This window comes from Ranitomeya imitator, chromosome 5 (genome assembly GCF_032444005.1).
Source record: "Ranitomeya imitator isolate aRanImi1 chromosome 5, aRanImi1.pri, whole genome shotgun sequence".
Taxonomy (NCBI): Eukaryota; Metazoa; Chordata; class Amphibia; order Anura; family Dendrobatidae; genus Ranitomeya; species Ranitomeya imitator.
The window spans coordinates 308,560,904-308,582,189 of NC_091286.1; the positions used below are offsets into that span (position 1 = coordinate 308,560,904).

General features: G+C 43.7%; 1 protein-coding gene across 1 annotated transcript in view; it reads left to right on the forward strand.

The window, feature by feature from the left end:
* ASCC3 (activating signal cointegrator 1 complex subunit 3) overlaps positions 1-21,286 on the forward strand; it is an 887,461-nt gene that overhangs the window by 152,223 nt on the left and 713,952 nt on the right. Inside the window, exon 8 of the mRNA XM_069726311.1 lies at positions 14,911-15,111. Coding sequence (XP_069582412.1) covers positions 14,911-15,111 — 201 coding nt within the window. The remainder of the gene's footprint in view (positions 1-14,910; positions 15,112-21,286) is intronic.

The following is a 21,286-nucleotide window of genomic DNA, read 5'->3' on the forward strand; positions in this document are numbered from 1 at the left end:
TCAGGTAAGCTAACGGGTGTTCTTGGCCGTCCGGCCCGACTTGGCTCAGCACTGCCCCCAATCCAAACATAGAAGCGTCTGTGTGAACAAGGAAACGTTTAGTTGGATCGGGTGCGGCCAATAGAGGGATATTGGTGAGAGCGTCCTTTAGCTGGCGGAAGGCTTCCTCACACTTTGGGGTCCAGGTTACCTGGCGGAGTTGGTTCTTACGGGTCACATCAGTGAGGGGCTTGCTTGATTACGCTGCTGTAATTGGGAACAAATTTCCTGTAATACCCCGCTGTCCCTAGAAACGCCATGACCTGGGTTTTAGTGCGTGGGGTGGGCCATTTGGCTATGGCCTCAATCTTGGCTGGCTCTGGTCACTGTTTCCCACATCCCAAACAATGCCCTAAATACTGAACCTCTGCTTTGCCCACGTGACACTTGTTTGGGTTCAGGGTGATTCCAGCCTGGTGGATCCTGTCCAATACTGTCTCTAGGTGATTTAGATACTCTTCCCATGTGGCGCTGTAGATGGCGATGTCATCCAGGTAGGCACAAGCATAGTCCTGGAGACCATCCAGAAGCCGGTCAGCCAGCCTCTGGAAGGTCGCTGGGGCATTCTTCATCCCGAATGGCATAACTCGAAACTGGAATAAGCCGAACGAGGTGACAAATGCCGACTTGGGAATAGCGTCAGGACTAAGGGGAATCTGCCAGTAGCTTTTGCATAGATCGATGGTGGTCAAATACTTTGCCCCCGCCAGCCGGTCTAACAACTCATCCACATGTGGCATGGGATACGCATAGGTCACCGTTTTCTCATTGAGCTTACGATAGTCTACACAAAACCGTTTAGTCCCATCCTTCTTGGGCACTAACACTACGGGGGATGCCCAGGGACTATCTGACTCTTCAATGACCCCTAAACGCAACATATCTTGTATCTCTTGTCACATCCCTTCTCGTACAGACTCAGGGATGCGGAAGTGGTTTTGTCGCAGGGGGGTCTGATCCTGGGTCTCAACCTTGTGTTGTGCCAGGCGAGTGTACCCTGGTCTCCCCGAAAACATCCTCTGTCACTGCCTCAACAACACCTCCGCCTGCTGTCTCTCCCGGGGACCTAGGTCTTCACCCAATTGTACCTGGTCCCATGTTTTAGACTGAGTCCTTTCCCCTAAGCCATCAGGCAAGGGAAGTCCTGCTAAATCCTCTGCTTCAGGTGCACAAATGACCACTACCTCTTCAGGGCTTTCCCCTTAGGGCTTCAGCATATTCACATGGAACATGCGGATCACACTGGGGTCGTCACGTCACAATCGGCAACATTATAGGTGGTGTCGGCTATTTTCCCCACTACCTGGTAGGGCCCCTGCCATGCAGCTTGGATCTTGTTCTGCCTAGTGGGCTCTAACACCAGGACCTTCTGTCCTATTTCCAAGGTGCGTTCTCTGGCCCTCCGACGTACCATACGCGCTGGCGCCGCTGGCCACCTGCATGTTCCCACGTACAGCCTGGGTCAGCTCCTGTGGGCGGTCCTGGAATTCCAGCACATAGGGTACAATAGGTACCCCTTCTATGATGCCCTCCCCTTCCCAGTGTTCTAGCACTAAGTCTAGGGGTCCCCTTACCCGCCTCCCATATACCAGTTCGAACGGGGAGAACCCCGTGGATTCTTGGGGCACCTCCCGATAGGCAAACAGGAGGTGTGACAAGAATTTCTCCCAGTCCCTGTGGATCCTAGTAAAAGTCCCAGTAAGTTGTTTTAACGTCCTGTTAAAGCGTTCACACAACCCATTGGTTTGCAGGTGGTACGGGGTGCTTCTAATGGACTTTACGCCGTACAGCTTCCACAGTTGGTTGGTCAACTCTGCTGTAAACTGGGTACCCTGGTCCGAGATAATCTCCTGGGGAAATCTAACCCGTGAGAAAACCTGGAGCAGGGCAGCCGCCACCAGCATGTTAGGTAATGCACCCGCCTCTGGATACCGTGTGGCATAATCTACCACTGTCGACATATACCTTTTCCCTGATGGATTGGGTTTCGCTAACGGCCCTATCAGATCGACTGCTACCCGGCTAAATGGTTCCTCAACAATGTGGAGGGGGCGTAATTTGGCCTTGTGTCGATTTCCCCTCTTGCCAATGCCCTGGCAAGTGTCACAGGTCTGGCAGTACTGACTAACATCATAGGTTACCCCGGCCAAAAGAAGTTTTGTGTCAGATGATGCCTGGTGCGACTGACGCCGAAGTGCCCAGCCAAGGGTATGTCATGAGAGATTCGCAGTAACTCCTGCCTATACTTCTTGGGAAATACCAGCTGTTGTTTTATAGTGAGGCTCGTCCTTGTGTGGTGCTGCTCTGTGATCCGGTAGAGGAGTCCCTGCTTCCATACAAACTGTTCCCCTTCCATTACCCCTCTCCCATCCTGTGCCTTCCCACGATATCCCTCCAATGAAGGATCCTCAAGTAACTCCCTCTTAAATTCAGCTGGGGTGGCCCAAGAAATGTGTCTGGCTATGGGAATACGTGTAGGGCTGGGATGTCTTACCTGGGCCTCCTCTGAGTGTGATTCCGCCTCCGCAGCTCGAACTTGTCTCCGGGTGGTCACAGGATATGTCTCAGCCTGGGGGGCAACAGAGAAGGCAGACAACATGGGCCCCAAGTCATTTCCCAACAAGATGTCTGCAGGCAAATCCTCCATCAAGCTGACCTCAACAAGGCCATCCCCGACTCCCCAGTTCAGGTGAATCCTGGCAGTGGGCAGTCGATGTATGGCTCCCCCTGCTACACGGACTGCCACTAAACCACCTGCCCACCACAGGATAAGAAATCACCAGAGAGTACCACAGCGCTAAGATCAATAATATGCCTTTATTACATACACTTGGCAATTCATACATCAAATAATATATTTTTTTTTTTAAAAATTGAAACAAATACATATATAAAAAAGAGATAAAAACCAAAACGCAGGAACAATATTTGTATGGAGCCCAGAGATCCCAAAAGTAAAAGCCTTTGCTCGCTGTGCTACACAAGAATGTATATATAAAAATTAATAGTTCTGTAATAGACCCAGAAAATATATAAAATTGGATTGTATATAGCCCATATAGGATCTGCTATATAAAAAAAATAAAATAAACTAGTGAAACCAAAACCACTTCAAATGTTTGATGTTAAAAAATATATATTTTATATATATATATTTTATATATGGTTTTGGTTTCACTAGTTTATTTTATTTTTTTATATAGCAGATCCTATATGGGCTATATACAATCCAATTTTATATATTTTTTGGGTCTATTACAGAACTATTAATTTTTATATATACATTCTTGTGTAGCACAGCGAGCAAAGGCTTTGCTATCCTCGGTGGGTTATTAACTTGTTCCTTTCTACTTTTGGGATCTCTGGGCTCCATACAAATATTGTTCCTGCGTTTTGTTTTTTATCTCTTTTTTATATATGTACTTGTTTCAATTTTTAAAAAAAAAAATATATTATTTGATGTATGAATTGCCAAGTGTATGTAATAAAGGCATATTATTGATCTTAGCGCTGTGGTACCCTCTGGTGATTTCTTATCCTGTGGTGGGCAGGTGGTTTGGTTCCCCTTTCTCAGTGGTTATCCACTGAAGCCTTCACAGTGCACCTTAACCCCATGACACACATCACGATTTATATTCATATTTAGGCGAGAATTGTGGGTATATTAGGTGCTTACTGTGTCCTTTAACGGACTGCCACTGTCTGGTCCGTCTTCTCTTGGTCGCGGACGAGATTAGGCTTCACAAGGGTCAAAGTTGCCCCGGAATCTCTTAGTCCCTGCTTACGTTTCCCATTAACCCACATGACCTTTCGATGCTGTTGTCGATTATCTGCTCGGGCTGCCTGCACGGGGTCTACTTCATGCAGCACTTCCTCCATCTCTTCCACCCCCTGATTAGTCGTAGCTCCCAATGCCGGGTCAGCTTCGCCTTGGTAGCAGTGTACAGCGGCTCGGCTGAAGGTAGCTGTTCCCACCTTTGGCCACTGGGTATGCTGAGTCCGGTTGGGACATTGTCTTTGCAGGTGGTCCAGCTAATGGCAGGTGTGGCATCGCGCCTCAGGGGGTCTGTGGTAGGCCGGGTTTTTAGTTGGTCCCCCTACAATCTTCTGTGGTTTGGGGCCCTACAGGTCCATGGGCGGACGTCTAGTTACCATCTTTAATCTGGACAGCTGAGGCCTCCTGCCATCATGATGTTCATCGTCCAGACGAGCTGCCTCCTCAAGAGTCGTTGGCCGCCTGTCCCGAAGCCATTCCTGGGTCTCGGGGGTTAGTGCATTAAAGAATTGTTCTAACAAGAGCTGGAGGACGTCCTCCTTAGTGGTTGCTTGGCTCCCTTGTACCCACTGTATCAGTGGCCGCCATAATTTACAGGTCCATTCAGCGTGGGTATCAGTTACTCATTTTATAAGTCCGCGGAACTTTTGGCGGTATGCCTCTGGTGTCAGCGCATACCGGGCCAAGATCACTTCTTTGATCTGCTCATAGTCCATACAGTCCTCATCCGGTACCGTGCGATAGGTGTCCGCTGCCTGGCCTGTCAGCTTGCTGGCCAGAATCTGAACCCATTCCTCCGGCTTCATTTGATGAAGGGCACACTGCCGCTCAAAGTCCTGCAGAAAGCCATCAATGTCTTCCTCTGCCTCCCCCAACTGTCGGAAGGCATTATAATGGATCTTTTTGTGGCTTATTGTTGAAGGTACCTGAGCGGAGGCCAGAGCTCCCCCTGCTCGCTGACTCTCCATCTTGGCCAGCTCCACTTTGGTCCGCTCTGTCAACTCCATCTTGCCTAGCTCTATCCTGGTCCGCTCGGCTATCTTTTCCTTCAGATCAGTACGCACATTAGTCATCACCTCTTCTATGATCTCTACTGCAGGGTTTGGGCCATAGAACGCCGGTCTGTTCTTTACCTCCCTCTGGAATTCAGTCTCCTCCACGTTCACATTGGGGGGCGCTGCACTGTCGTGTTCCATGATGGCTGCTATCAAATCTGCTTTTGTTTTGTTGCTGGCGATTAACCCTCGGGCTTCCACCAGATCTTTTAATGTAGTCCTCTTTAACTTCTGGTGTTTTCCATTTATTCCTTTCCTCCTGTAGATGGGGTATCTTATCCCGCTGTCTGCCACCAGTGTAACGGGGTCTGTTGGGGTACCTCTTTCAGTACCACCCCGTGTTTCAGGAGGTCCACTATGCTTTGGCTGGAGTCTGAATGAAGGACGCTGGCTGGAGTTCCTTGGTTACATTGGCGCATATAAAACATCACTGCGTCTCCACGTATTTCCAGTATGACAACACTTTACTCACAGGACACAGAATATATGACACTGTTACAGAGGGCGTTGCCAATTGAAAAGCGGCAGGCCAGACATACATTACAATAGCCGCAGGTGGCCGGAGCCTGCCGATATTTACTGTGGGAATTACACTGGGTGGGGGAGGTCAAAAGGGGAATATCTTGTCCCCATCTGTCCAGGGGCGCAGCCTGTGGGCTGATGCACTAGGGACATGCATCTCACATGGAACCTATTATACATACATATAACTGCACAACATATTCCGTAACAGCCACATTCACCTGTTGAGTGTTTGGTCAGTATTTTTCCTCCGTATTTGTAAGCCAAAACCAGGAGTGGGTGATAAATCCAGAAGTGGTGACGTGCTTATATTATACTTTTCCTGTGATTGTTCCACTCCTGGTTTTGTCTTAGAAATACTGATCGTGTGATTGTGGCCTTAGGGTTCGTGTACATTTACACGGGTTGATCTGGTGCGCTAAACAGCCGCTGATCAGCTGATCGATGATCGAATGTTTTAATAATACAGGCCGACCCAGCTTCAGATCGTTACTGATTGATCGGTAATAGATCATTCAGTGCACATAGGCTGCTGTTGTTCTCAGCTGTGCAAATCCTGTTTTCAGAGTTTTGCTCATTCGCCTGTTCAGATTGCAAGATCTTGTGAAACGACCGTTCCAAAAAATACTTGTTTTCCCTATAACCTTTCACTATGAATGGAACTTGGCTTGTAATTCTTATTTTATTATTCATTTATTTAGCCGTGACCATACCAACATTAGGAGGTCCCATGGAATATTGCAAGAAAACAACAGACTGAATTGGCACTGTGGTGTGGTTTCTGTTACAAGCGTAAAGCATAACAAATAAGCAATGACCCTTTTGTGTACCGGTCACCTTCACTGTTGCAGAACCTCCTGAAGAGGAAAAGGTAGATGAAAGTGAACCTGACAGCTGATTCCTGCTGCCCAGTCTCTGCACAGCATGTATCAGACACTGGCTGTATGAGCTCGGCCAGATATGTTTGTCTCTGTGTGGGAGAACTACAGAAAGTCAGTATTGTCATTATAATATTGACTTGAGCAACAATGTTAACATGCCAGTTAAACTGAATAGTGAAGTGTTTGAAAAAAATAGAAAAAACTATCTCAGAATTCTTTTTGTACATTCCACTTCCTAAAAAGTGTAACAAAAAGTAATAAAAAAGTCATATGCACCAAATATGTCATGCAAAAGATGCAAACCGTGCACATATTGTGCAAAGTCGTAAAACATTAATAAACCGATATACATTTGGCATAGCAGCAATCACCGTGACTGACAGAATACAGTTACACTTTGTCTGAGGGATGTGAATAGAGCAAAATTTAAAGCACCACTGCAGCATTTTTTTTTTATTGCAGCACTGGAGTGGTGCTACTAGTATTCGGTTCCTGACGCTAGTCTTATACCTGCCAGCCACAATCTTCAACTTTTATCCACTCCAGTCCAGTCGTTCTACAGCAGTTTGTGACTGGTCTGATCACTCCAGTTTTTGCTGGATGAGCCAGAGGTCACTTTTCAATGTAAGTCTAAGGGAACAAGAATGGGACCCTCATAGACTTGCCCTGAGAGCTTGTGACTGTTATCTCTGAGTTCTGGTCAATCAAAAGTTGCGTTCATAAGATTGCGCCTCTGCGGAGCTACACCAGAATGAGCTGAAGAAAGCTGGTGGTGAGTATAATATTAAGGTGAAGTGACCTTACGTAAGTAGCACTATTTCAGCACCAAAATAAAAAAATATGCTGGCGTGGTGCTTTAAAACTTAGAAAATATAAAAATACTGCTAAATTGCTGCATTTTTATTTCTCTCCCATAAAGAGTTTCATAAGGTTTGGTAATAAGTTTTATGTACTCTAAAATGGTGCAACTGACACTTATACAGCATCCCACAAAAAACAAGCCGTCATCCAGCCACATTGACAGAGCGGGGTCCCAGGTAGGATGGTCGCTGCTGCAGAAATCTGGCGACGGAGATGCTGCAGACCACAGGCTTGTAGGAGATAAGGTCCAGTGGAGGTAGGAGTGGGGTGATGCTTGCGGGTTCCAGGCAGGTAGGAAGGTGGCGTTTGGCAGTGCAGGGGCTCCGCCAACATTTTTTATGAAAGCCCAGAGCCCCCACACTTTCCATGCTTTTCAATGCAGTGGATTCTGAGAAAATGCACAATCGAGATCTCTGTGCCGTTATCTCAGTCTTCGCATGATCCACCTCCAGCGGCCATTCTCTCGGAGTCCACCTCATTGAAAAGCATGGAAAGTGCGGGGGTCAGGGCTTTCACAAAATGACGACAGAGCTCCTGCACCACCAAACACGCCTTCCTACCAGCCTGGGCCCTGCAGTATCGCCCACTCCTGCCACTGCTGCCAGAAGCTTCCTGCAGCAGCGACCCCGGGACCCCACTCCACCGCAGCCGGCAAGCTACTTTTGGATTGTAAGAAGCATTCCCATTTTTTCCCAAAAGTTTTGGGGAAAAAAGTGCGTCTTATAATCTGAAAAATATCGTATATTATGGCTCCAGTATTGTGACAATGAAACCACAAAAAAAATGTTTGTACTATTGGTCTGAAATGGACCAGACCGTAAGGAGTTAATGTCAACTGCAGAGTCCTAAAAATATAAATTATACTCTTTCTCCTGAAAGCTAAGTTCTGCAACAAATGAGGCTTGTTTTATAGTACCTCATTTTCCTCATAACTGGTCTAGCCGCAATGGTCTTAGACTGTACCACACACTGTGGCCACCATGGCTACTGCCCTCAAATCGTGCCATCCATATTGTAGTGATCACTGCTCTCCCATCTGGGCACACACGGACCGATGCAAGTCAACGGGGTAGTTCAGACGAAATTTGTGTTAGAAAAGAAAAAGATTGCAGAATGCGCTCGCCTGTTAAACACATAGAGTGAGTAAGAAAAATGGATGCCACACCGACACCATCCTTGTGCCAACTGTTTATTATGGATCCATTGCCAGTAATGACATGGAAACTGTATTTCTATTATTTTTTTCAGCTTTTCATGTATAAAACGGATAACAAAGGAATAGCATGAAGCACAAAATACGGATAAAATATTCGCCGCTTTTATAAATATTTAGAACATATGTAGTCTCCTAACATGTTGTAAGAAGGTATTATTTTTTGTTCCGATTTTTGTTTTCTTCCCCATTCCTCCTGTATGAGATGATTATGATTCTGTTGCCATGCCTCTCACTGCAATGTATTGAGTGACTTCATGTTAACAGCAGGGCATCCTGCACCATTATGCAAGAACCAGGAAAGTTCTGACTCTTTGTATTGAATGGTCACCATTGACTCTTTAGAACTGAATTTCTTACTGTGTATTGGATTTTTCAGATTCTTTTACCTTGTAGCTTGAAAACACATGATGAATAGGAGATTAGGAGTCAACTTTACACTGTACTTTCTGGAACATATTTTCTTTAATTTTGTTGCCAATTATTCTCTAGCGGCTCATGCTCAAAGATGAATTTGTGTATGTATATAAACATATACACATATACTATAATATACTATGTGAGATGTATGTGTCACATTTGCAATATACTATGCAGCTCATTTTCTAGGATAGTTGCTTCAGGACAAGCCTATTTTGGACATTTTTTAACCTTTTTTTTTGTTCTTTTGTCGTAGCTTTTTTTAAAATGGTTCCTTTGATTTAGCCGTGGGAAGGTCTTTTATTTTTCTGCGTGAGTTGTATTTGTCCATGGCACTATTTTAGGATGCACATAATTTATTTTGAAATATTATTAAGTCTTTATGGTGGAGAATGGGAGAAAAACAACAATTCTGCCTTTGTTTCATGTTTAAAATTTTACGTTATTCACCGTCCTGCATAACGTGTTACCTTTAGTCTGTGGACTGTTAGGATTAAGGTAATACCAATGTTGTATATTTATTAGTTAGTCACTTGTTCTACGTCGTCTCCGTAACCCTTTTTCGCTGTGAGAGGTGTGGGGACCACATAACTCGGCCACGTATGGCTATTTCCAGAACTTCACCTGCACTGGTTTAGCCTGGACAGTTTGTTTCTCGTCTCTGGTGTGAAAGACTAATGCAATATCAGGATAATGATAGTTACAGCTACTTTTATGCCAGCAACAATGTCAAATAACGTCTAGCTAAATATTTTGGAGTTGATAGTCCCATTCTTTTACCCCATAATTTTCATTGTCTGTTTCTGCAAATTGTGCTCGTACCCTCCTGTAAGTATTCCCTAGTTTAACTAACTTCATTCTATGTTATCGAGCATTTAAAAAAAATGTCATTTTATTTCAAATCACAATAGACCTTCAGAAGTACCTTAGATCAGTGGGGTTACATTCCTGAGATTTGCAACAATCACGTAAAAAAAGGAAAAAACGGTGCGGAAGCGCTCAGCTCCTGCATGAGCCGTGCGGACAGCCGAGTACGGGCGCAGTAGAAAGTCTGTGGATCGCATGATGAGCTGTGTGAGTGCCTCATGTAGAAGCCGAGTGCTCCAGCACAATGTTTTAAAGGTTTGGGGGTATTTCAGTAACCAGATGCCCACATTGTAAATTAATTTTAAAGCTAGCTGCTTTAAAAAAAAAATAAAATGAATTACTCTTTAAAATAAACTGTCGCTAAAACTCCTGTATAGACCGGGAGTAGCTGAGCAGATTGATTTATACCTTTTAATACTGTGTGGAGCAGAACTTTTCAAATGTGTACAAACTGTAAAGCGCTGCGGAATATGTTAGCGCTATATAAAAATAAAGATTATTATTATAAGATTCTTATAGTCTATTGGGCAGGGTTATGCTGTGACTGACAGCCTTCCATGTGTGTGCATGCATACAGATGTAGCTGTCAGTCACTGAGAAGGGTCAGCAACTGGACTTTCAAAACGAGAAAAGGCAGCGATTACAAAGACTAAAATGTTGAATAATTAAATCTTTTCCTACAAAGCTTTATATGAATCTGATAAGTTACTAGTGCTTTGTAACATGGTACCTCCTGACACACATTCAAAATGGCATGTTCCCATCAACAGAGTAAAGGAATTAATTTAGAATGTATTTATTTTTTTACTGTTTTAGCAGCTAAATAGCCTATTTATGATTTCGTAGAAATCTTCACCAGCTTGTCTATGCAAAACAGTGTATAAGGAAGGGTAAAGGTACCGTCACACTAAGCGACGCTGCAGCGATACCGACAACGATCCGGATCGCTGCAGCGTCGCTGTTTGGTCGATGGAGAGCTGTCACACAGACAGCTCTCCAGCGACCAACTATGCCGGTAACCAGGGTAAACTTTGGGTTACTAAGCGCAGGGCCGCTCTTAGTAACCCGATGTTTACCCTGGTTACCAGCGTAAAAGTAAAAAAAAACCAAACACTACATACTAACCTTCCGCTGTCTGTCCCTCGGCGCTCTGCTTCTCTGCCCTGTGTAAGCACAGCGGCCGGAAAGCACAGCGGTGACGTCATCTGAACCATTTGGCGGTACCCTAAATCCTGGTCAATAAAGCTAGTTGTTAATTTCAAAATAATAGGCAGGCATAGTTGAATGGCATGCCACCTGTATGTAGTAAGCAACAGTTTTAATAATTTGATATATGGCATTTTAGAAGTGTGGCACTAATTACCTGTCCTCGCCTGCGATGGGTTCCCAGTTGTACCTGTACCAACATTTGATATGCAGCTCTTCCAGTCTCCCGTGCCCTGAAGTAAAACGGATTCCATAAAGTGACGCTAACTTCCGGGCGTCGTTGGTAATAGACATGCAGTACACTTGAAGACCTCATAAAGATTAGATAGCTGTCGGCTTACAGCTAAATTGGATATAACAGATCTTATCACCATTGCTAAAATGCCAGGTTTTTGTCATGTAAAAAATCTTACCCAGGAGAGTAATTTCAGAACTTTTTCCACCTTTAATGTCACCCATAAACTGTACAAATTCATTGAGAAATGAACTCAAAACATTCTGAGGGGCGTAATAAATGTTACAAAGCTAAAATAATACTGTTGAATAAATGTGAACATGCCCCTATAATTGGTAGTGTTCAGAATTAGTCAATCACATTTAAGTTTATGTTAAATAGCAGTCAACACACCGCTACCATCCTTGGGATTCTGTTTAACTCCTTAGAAAGTTTAGATGTTCTATTTGGATTTTCCTGACTTTTTCCTAGTTGCATTTTACAGCAAATGACATGGCCTATAAACAGCTTACAGCACAGAAAAAGAGATCTCATTGTTGAAAGTAATCAGTCAGGACAAGGGTAAAAAGATTTTCCATGCGATTGAATATACCATGGAACACTATGAAGACGGTGATCAATAGGTAGCTTTAAATTTGGTACAGCAATGACATTACCTAGAACTGGACGTCCCTCAAAAAATTGATGAAAAGACAAGAAGAAAATTGGTCCTGGAGGCTGATAATAGGCCCACAGCAACATAATGGGAGCTGCAGGAATTTCCAGCAAGTACTGGTTATGTACTGAATGTGACACCAATCTCCTGTATTCATGTCTGACCTGTAGTGTAGGATGGCAAGATGGAAGCCTTTTCTTACAAAGAAAAACATTAAAACCCAGCTGTGTTGCTAAAACCTACATCAAGTCTGAAATTAGCGTGTGGAAAACTGTTTATGTTCTGATGAGACCAAAGTTGAACTTTTTGGGGAAAATTTAAAAAGGTTTGTCTGGCGCAATTATAACACTGAGCATAACTAAAAGAACTCCATACCTACCGTTACGTATGATGGAGGCAACATTATGTTTTGGGGCTGTTTTTCAGCAGCTGGAAATGGGGCTTTAGTCAAGGTGCAGGCAATTATGATCAGTTCCAAAATAATACTTAATTTTGCAATAAAACATTCAGACTTCAGCTAAAAAGCTGAAGATAAAGAGAAATTTCACCTTTCAGCGCAACAACGACCCTAAGCATAACTCCAAATCAACAAAATAATGGTTTTTCCAGAAGAAGAATAACATTTTGAAATGGTCCAGCGAGTCCTGATTCCATTTGAAAATCTGTGGGTGAACTGGATAGGGCTGTACACAGAAGATGCACTGGAAGAATGGGCAAAGATTGCCTATTCACCTATTCAAAATGTGCCATGCTGAAAGACTCCTACCCAAAAAGACTGAATGCTGGCTGAAATTTAGAGATTACACCATACCATATTTTCAACCTTAAAATATTTGTTTATTTTCCATTGAATTGTGCAGATTGAGTGATATTGAAGGCAGAAAAAGTTTTGAAATGCCTTTGTTTAAATATCATTTTTTACATGACAAAACCTGGCATTTAAACAAGGGTGTGTAGATTTTCCTTTATATCTACTGCTTCTTTCGCAACTCCCTAAAACACAGGAGTGCCCAGTATGCTCTTTTGTTCTTTATGAGAGAAACACTTCCAGACACCAAAAGGATCAGCTGTTGAATTTCATCAAGCCATGTGCTTCTGTCCCTAAAATCATCTGTTGGGGGGAGAATTAGATGGTCGACCAATACCCGCAGAAACCAGCAGGTTCGGCTGACTTATATCTATTATTTAGGACACCTTTAACAAGTATTCATTCATTTTAGCAGTAATATTCTTGTTCATCCACACAGAATGGTTGACAGCTGTCTCTACATGCTAAATAATTAAGCTGTTCACCACATAATGTGTTTGGAGAGAAGCAGGACTCAGAGTCCCAGTGCTGTCTTCAGAAAGAGACACTTTAATAGAGTAGTTTTTCATTAAAAAGGAACTCCTATCAATGCTTTTATCCTCTGAAAGGGAATCCATCAGTGGGATCAACCCTCCTAAGCCATCTGTATGTGTATGCAGGTAATAGGAAGCTGAATAAATTGATACGTTGATATGTGATCTGATATCTTCAGAGAAATCCACATTTATAAAAGACCTCCACTAGGCTCGGGGGAGGATGTTGACTGGAAAATAACTCTGCCTCCAGAGCTTACTTTAAAAGTAAAGAGGTTATTACCAGTGTGATTTGTAACTAACACAGAACAGGAGAAAGTAATTTTGTCTTTTTGCAAACACATTTTTTGCTTCTTTCCCTGCTCTGCTGTATTGTGACAATATTTTAATCCTGTCTGCCTGTGAGCTGGAGGCTGAAGCTGAGAGAGGAACCTGCAGATGTCAGTTATAATCACACACAGCTCTGCAGTGAGATCAGGAGAGCAGAGAGCGGCAATTGCAACTCACACTGGTAACCAATACACAACACACTGGTAACCATTACACATCACACTAGTAACCATTACACATGACACTGGTAACTCCTCCTTCATGTAAAATAAGCTCTGGAGGCAGAGTTATCTTCCAGGCACGATCCGCCCCCGGAGCCAGGAAAAGATCATTTACATAAAGTGATAACAGATGATTTATCCACAACAGGCATCTATATTGTAATCCTCATATTAAATAGCACTGTGTACTTACAATTGCTCATTTTGCCTTTCTACCCAGTTTTTAACCACGTAATGCCATAGACCTAATGGGAAAAAGAAAAAATGACTAGATGAAACCTTCTAAGCTGTATGTAGATACAGGTCAATTATCACGGTGGCGCAGTGGTTAGCACAGCAGCCTTGCAGCGCTGGAGTCCTGGGTTCAAGCCCCACTAAGGACAACATCTGCAAAGAGTTTGTATGTTCTCTCCGTGTTTGCGTGGGTTTCCTCCGGGCACTCCGGTTTCCTCCCACATTCCAAAGACATACTGATAGGGAATTTAGATTGTGAGCCCCAACAGGGACAGTGATGATAATGTGTGCAAACTGTAAAGCGCTGCGGAATATGTTAGCGCTATATAAAAAATAAAGATTATTATCTGTATGACTCACAAGTCACTGCAAAAATCTGACGAGGGAGGAGAGGAGCATCTGGGTCAGGGGTTGAAGTGGGGAATAGACAAAATACTTCCTGTTTTTACATAGAGCAGAGAAAAGAGAAGAATTATAGAAGAAAGATTGTAGAAAGGCAAAATGAGCCATTGTAAGTACACAACGCTACATAATATGATAACTGCTATATCTTAAGAGGATAACAACTTTGATGCGAAGAGTGCCTCTTTAAATAATGACATTGCATTAATAATGACATTGATCACATTTCATGAGATTAAAGCATTTTCCTTAGAAAGCTAGCACCAAGTCATCTGCGACTAATGGCTAATATACAATGTACAGATTATTGCTATGTAAGCTGTTCCTGTCTGTCCAACAACTTGACAACCATAGAAAATTGAGTGAACTTCTGATTCTTTCACATTTGCTGTAGAGTTGCGAGCACACACACGACCAGCTTAGCATATGATTATATTTTAATATAATTAACATTTTTTTTTTTTTTTGTTGAGGCTTAATGTCACATTAAACTCATTTAATTGGATTTGCAACATGGATTATCTCCTCATCCTATTTTTCACACTTTCAGCAGCTCCATTCCTCAGATTTATACTGAACTGCTGTCTTGTATCTTTCAATTTGTGAAGGAGTATTATTTATTTCTAACTTTTCTGTATATTTTCCCCCATCAGATTGGACAGCTGGTCTTCAAGGGCGTCAAACGGCTGAACCGTATCCAGTCCATAGTTTTTGAAACTGCTTATAACACCAATGAAAACATGCTCATCTGTGCACCAACTGGAGCCGGCAAAACTAACATTGCCATGCTAACAGTTTTGCATGTAATTCGTCAAAATATTCAACAAGGTGTCATTAAAAAGGACGACTTTAAGGTAAGTCATAGCTATACAGGAAACCCATGTACATGCAGTGCTGTAGTGTGTCTGATAACAATGCATGGCTATAGGGAACCTGTTACCATTATTACTTTATTCAGCGTCAGTGCTGCATTCCTCTAATGCTTATATCCCTGACTCCCCTGTATACCTCCCAAAAAACCTTTTGAAGTTCTCCTGCATCCGGCACATAAGCCATGACGTGTTCTGGCACATGCACACGTATGCTTTGGCTCTGCCCGCAGTAGGGCAGGCGCGAGCTACAATTTCTCTGCACAGGTGCATGCTTTATTGTGATTACTGGGGTCTTCAATAAGAGAGGGACGTAAGTCGTATGGTATTTCTACTTATTAGCAGCGCTCCCAACTGAGCACCGTGGCACTAAAGCACCAGATTTCACAATACAAACTGTAAACATTATTATGTAGATCTTTTACGACTTAATGAGCTGGTATATTTACTTTGATCATTTATGTCAGATTAGTTGTTCAATCACAATAAAAAGATGAGTAATGCATGCATCAAACTACAGTTGTCCTTATAAAATGCTAGTTTTAATATTAGACAGAGAAACAATCAAAAAAGATTATACAACTATTCTGACATGGATTTCCAAAGACAGTACACCAGTCTCTTCAGGACTTAGGGATCTATTTAATCATGTTTGAAGTGAAATCTAGTGACAGATCTGTGTTAATTTGAGCCGCAGACATTGATAAGTGCTTTTGTCCCTTCATTGCAAGGTTTTGTGGGATAACTTTTAATGAAACATAGCCCTATAGAGCCAAACTCAAGAAGATCTATTTTTTCTTTACAATTAAAAAAAAAAAGCTTGGGAATGCACAGGACCACCTCCTTTTGACTTATTATGCTGCCAATAATAACAATAACATTCCCTCCTGCTCTTAGATGTAGCGGCGCTAATAATGGAAGAAGGTGTCTAAGACTAATGTATAATGTACCGTACAGGGTTGAGCGACCTTGACTTTTTTAGGGTCGAGCCGGGTTTCGTGAAACCCGACTATCTCAAAAGTCGAGTCGAGCGAAATCGGCCGATTATGGCGAAAAGTCGAGGATCGACCGAAACACGAAACCCAATGCAAAGGCAATGGTTTTATATATTTTTTTTTTCTCTCACTCTCTCTCTCTCTCTCTCTCTCTCTCTCCCTCTCTCCCTCTCCCCTTTGGCGCGAAAGTCGCGTACCGCATGGCCGACCCCACACAGGGGTCGGGTTTCATGAAACCCGACTTTGCCAAAAGTCGGCGACTTTTGAAAATGCACGATCCGTTTCGCTCAACCCTAGTGCCGTATGCTGTGATAGTCAAGCTCTTCCTATGCTCTAGAACAGGAGTAGCAAGGGGCCACATGAAAGACCGTGACTGTAGTGAAGGGCCAAACCAATAGGCTGAAATTAATTCTGCTCAATATTAATATTAACATCCCCCTATATACCGTAAGAGTCCACGCGCAGCCCCCTTATATAATGGATGAACCCACACACAGCCCCCACATAGCTTCCTATATACAACATGAACCCCCAGATAGACTCGTATGTACAGCATAAACCTTCACATAGCCTCCTATGTACAGCATGAGCAACCACATAGCCTCATATATACAGCATGAACCCCCAAATAGCCTCCTCTGTACTGCATGTGCCCCCCACATAGCCTCCTATATACATACAAACATTCCATACATATGAAAAAGAAAAACCGGATGGGTAGGAGTGCCCTTCAACTGTTTTGGTCCATGGGCCGGACTGGAACAGCCAGAAGGTCAGATGTGGCCGATGGGCCGCACTTTGCCCAGTTGAGCTCTAAAATGTGCCACTGCTGATAACAAGATGTCTCAAACTATTAGGCTACGTGCGCACGCTGGGTATTTGCTTGCAGAAATTTCTGCAAGGTTTCTGGATCTCTTGGCAGAAAAACGCAGCGGAATATACACAAGTTTTTAATGCTTTTTTGCATGTGTTTTCATGCGTTTTTCTAAATCCATAGAGCTAAATAAAGATATATTCTAAAAAAAAAAAAAAAAAGAATTGTGGTGCCGTGCTGTGCCTCCAAGGCAATGACCAAACCTCCATATGCAGACAAAAAAACCAAGGCAGCACACCAGTTCAGGATGAAAAAAAAGCTTGAGAAAGGGTCACAATTCTGAGCTGAAACATCGCCATTTTTGGCAATTAAATAATCAGATTTTTTTCATCCTGAATGGGTGTGCTGCCTTCGTTTTTTTTGTGTATATATGCCAGGCCCGAGATTTAGTAATGAACAGGTGTCAGACAGATACCCTCATTAAGAAAACGGTACATAGAGAGTTAAAAAAGGACACACACACACACACAGTCACCAACCTATGTAGGAGCATTAACATAATAAACCTACATATCCTGTAACAAAACAGCAACTGTCAGAAATCTTTGTGTAATGCGATATCTGTTCATTTTTCAAAATATTAATGAGAAAAATTGCATGACCAACAGAGGGAAAGCCAACAACTGATGTTAATATTCTGGGAAGGAGCAAATAGCCTAATATTCCAAGGCTATTATGTTTGCTTAGCCAATACTGGCTAGTTTACAGGGAAACCCCAGAGAAAAATTGACATTGGGTCCCCCTATAAAATCAAACCAGCAAAGGCTAAGCAGACAGCTGCGGGCTGATATTAATAGCCTAGGAAGGGGCCATGGATATTGGCACCACCCCAGGGTAAAAACATCAGCTCTCAGCCACCACAGAAATGGCGCATCTTATAGATGCGCCAATTCTGGCACTTAGCCTCGCTCTTCTCACTTGCCGTGTAGCGGTGGCAAGTGGGGTTCATATTTGTGGGGTTGATGTCACCTTTGTATTCTCATGTGAAATCAAGCCCACAGGTTAGTAATGGAGAGGCGTCTATAAGACACATCCATTTCTAACCCCATAGTGTTATTGTATAAAAACACAGGCGCCCAGAATAAAGTCCTTTATTTGAAATAATCACACAGACTCTTATTGAATCTAAATTTACCATACTTACTGAAAGCCTAATCCCGACGCCCTCATCTCCTGCAAGCAATCAACAAATAATAAACCAACATATAATACTATCCTGTCCAACGTTGTCCACTTAATACCGAGTGTCCCACGGCGATCTCACATGACTGCTCTACCTGGCTGCCGGTGATACACTGACAGGAGGTAATCACTCCCGCAGTGTATCACTGAGCTGCCATGAGAGTTCACCGGAGTTCCATCAGCTCCGGTGCTCTCACTTGCGGTACTTGTGAGAACTTTCTCACGCAGCAGTGCTGTAAGTGAGAGCACCAGAGCTGATCAACTGATGAACTCTGGTGAACTGTCACGGCAGCTCAGTGGTACGCTGACAGGAGGTAAACGCTCCCGCAGTGTATCGCCGGAGGCCGGGTAAGATCGACGTGGGGCACTCAGTATTAAATGGACTACGGCGGAAGGGTAAATATATGTTGGCTTATTATTTTTGATTGTTTGCAGGAGACATGGGCATCGGCGATTAGGCATTCGATGAGTATGCATTTTGTATGTAAATATGTATGTAATTATGCAAATGTTTTGATTTTTTTACAATTGAACACAGGCGCCGGATGATGAGACGATTCTCTCATCATCGGCTCATGCTGTCTCTGTTATATGTGACAAAAGACATAGCTGGATGGGAGTAGTAGTCCCATCAGACGGTGCCTAAGTACAATCACTATGGGCTGTTCATCTTATGGGTACGCACAAAGACAGACACACACGCATATTCTCCGCCCCCACACACACTTCCTCCTTCTGACATAATTTCCTTTGACAATTTGCAGTGTTTTGGCAGCAAATCTGCAGCAAATACACAAACCTTTTTACACCTGCGTTTTTGCTGCAGATTTGACTGACTCAATTGAAGTCAATGAGTCAAAAACGCTGCAGAAATGCAAAAAGAATTGACATGCAGCAGAAAATAAAATGCTGCAAATACGGACGGAAATTTATTGATTATGTGCGCACCACTTCAGAAGTGTTATTGAATTACCTTGCATAAGTATTCTATTGCGTTTTTGGAAAAAATGCAGCAAAAACGCATTGTGTGCACATCTATATATATGAGACATCGTGATTACTTGCTAATCCCGCCCCCTGCACAGTAGCTCCGCCTCCCACCACATCACCACGCACAATCCCGCCCCCATCCCATCACCACAGATAATCACGCCCCACCACATCACCACACATAATCCCGCCCCCACCACATCACCATGCATAATCCCGCCCCCCCACCACATCACCACGCATAATCCCGCCCCCCACCACATTACCACACATAATCCCACCCACCACATTACCACACATAATCCCGCCCCCCACTGCATTACCACACACAATCCTGTCCCCCACCACATTACCACACACAATCCTGTCCCCCCACCACATTATCACACATAATCCCGTCCCCCCACCACATTACCACACACAATCCCGCCCCCCACCACATCACCACACATAATCCCACCCACCACATTACCACACATAATCCCACCCCCCACCACATTACCACACACAATCCCATCCCCCACCCCATTACCACACACAATCCCGTCCCCCACCCCATTACCACACATAATCCCGCCCCCAGCACATTACCACACACAATCCCGTCCCCCCACCACATTACCACACAATCCCGCCCCCCACCCCATTACCAGACATAATTCCGCCCCCACCACATCATCACACATAATCCCGCCCCCCCCAACACATTACCACACACAATCCCGCCCCCCACCACATTACCACACATAATACCCCCACCACATCACCACACATAATCCCACCCCCCCACCACATTACCACACATAATCCCCCCCACCACATTACCACAAATAATCCCGCCCCCCACCACATCACCACACACAATCCCGCCCCCCACCACATCACCACACATAATCCCGTCCCCCCACCACATCACCACGCATAATCCCGCCCCCCCACCCCATTACCACACATAATTCCGCCCCCCCCACCCCATTACCACACATAATTCCGCCCCCCCACCCCATTACCACACATAATTCCGCCCCCCCACCCCATTACCACACATAATTCCGCCCCCCACCACATCACCACACATAATCACGCCCCCCACCACATTACCACCCATAATCCCGCCCCCCAACCACATTATCACACATAATCCCCCCCACCACATTACCACACATAATCCCGCGCCCCACCACATTACCACACACAATCCTGTTCCCACACATTAAATTGTACCTGGTAGAAGTCAAGGAAAGATCTTTGTAAATGATGAAAATGACTATACATTTAATTGTGTTTACAGAGAAATTTTAACTTAATTTATGTTTCGTTATGAAATTTGTTTAGATGCTGGAATGAATAAAAAACGCACATCTTACGTAATCCAGTTTGTTTTTGATTTTACACTGTGATTAAAATGTATTATTAGTATTATTCAGATTTTTAATGATTATTGTTATTAACTTCATTTTAAGTTAATTTACCACCTGCGTAAGCGCTATTGAATGTTGTCATTATTTACTTTAGTTTAATCACCAGCAGCGTTAATTAGATAGCAATGAGCGTGACGAGCGTTAGCTGGCTGGAAACAGCTAGTAGTATGTACACTGTAGTGGTAGTCTAACCCTTCCTAAACTCTAGGATGTTCCAGTGCCGATAACAGAGGCGAGTATCTCAGATTATCAATTCACACTGTCCATAGTGTAGTCTGTTACACTGCCCACCCTTTCACCATGATCAGCGCTGGTCAATCCTATAATAGTAAGGAGAGTTAAGGCGACAGATGATTGTTGGGGGTCATAAGCATCCGGCATGTGTGATTTTGGACTACCACTGCATTTTATTCTCCAGAGTCAGTCATCGCCAGATACGTCTGTCAGCAGGTCACGCATAGAGAACATAGGAATGCTTTGGGAGAGTTGGGGCAGATAGCCAACAGCCATGTATGGGGGTACTACCACTGCACACCATGCAGACCACACCAGATGGCCCAGTATCCAGTAAAATGCATGCAATGCTCGCTGGATGACTGCAGCCCATTGCTTCTTTATAGATTCTACGGTGGAGAGACTATAATGCTCACTTTAATTTATGTCATTGTCGATTGTGATGAAGCAGTTATGGTAAATCC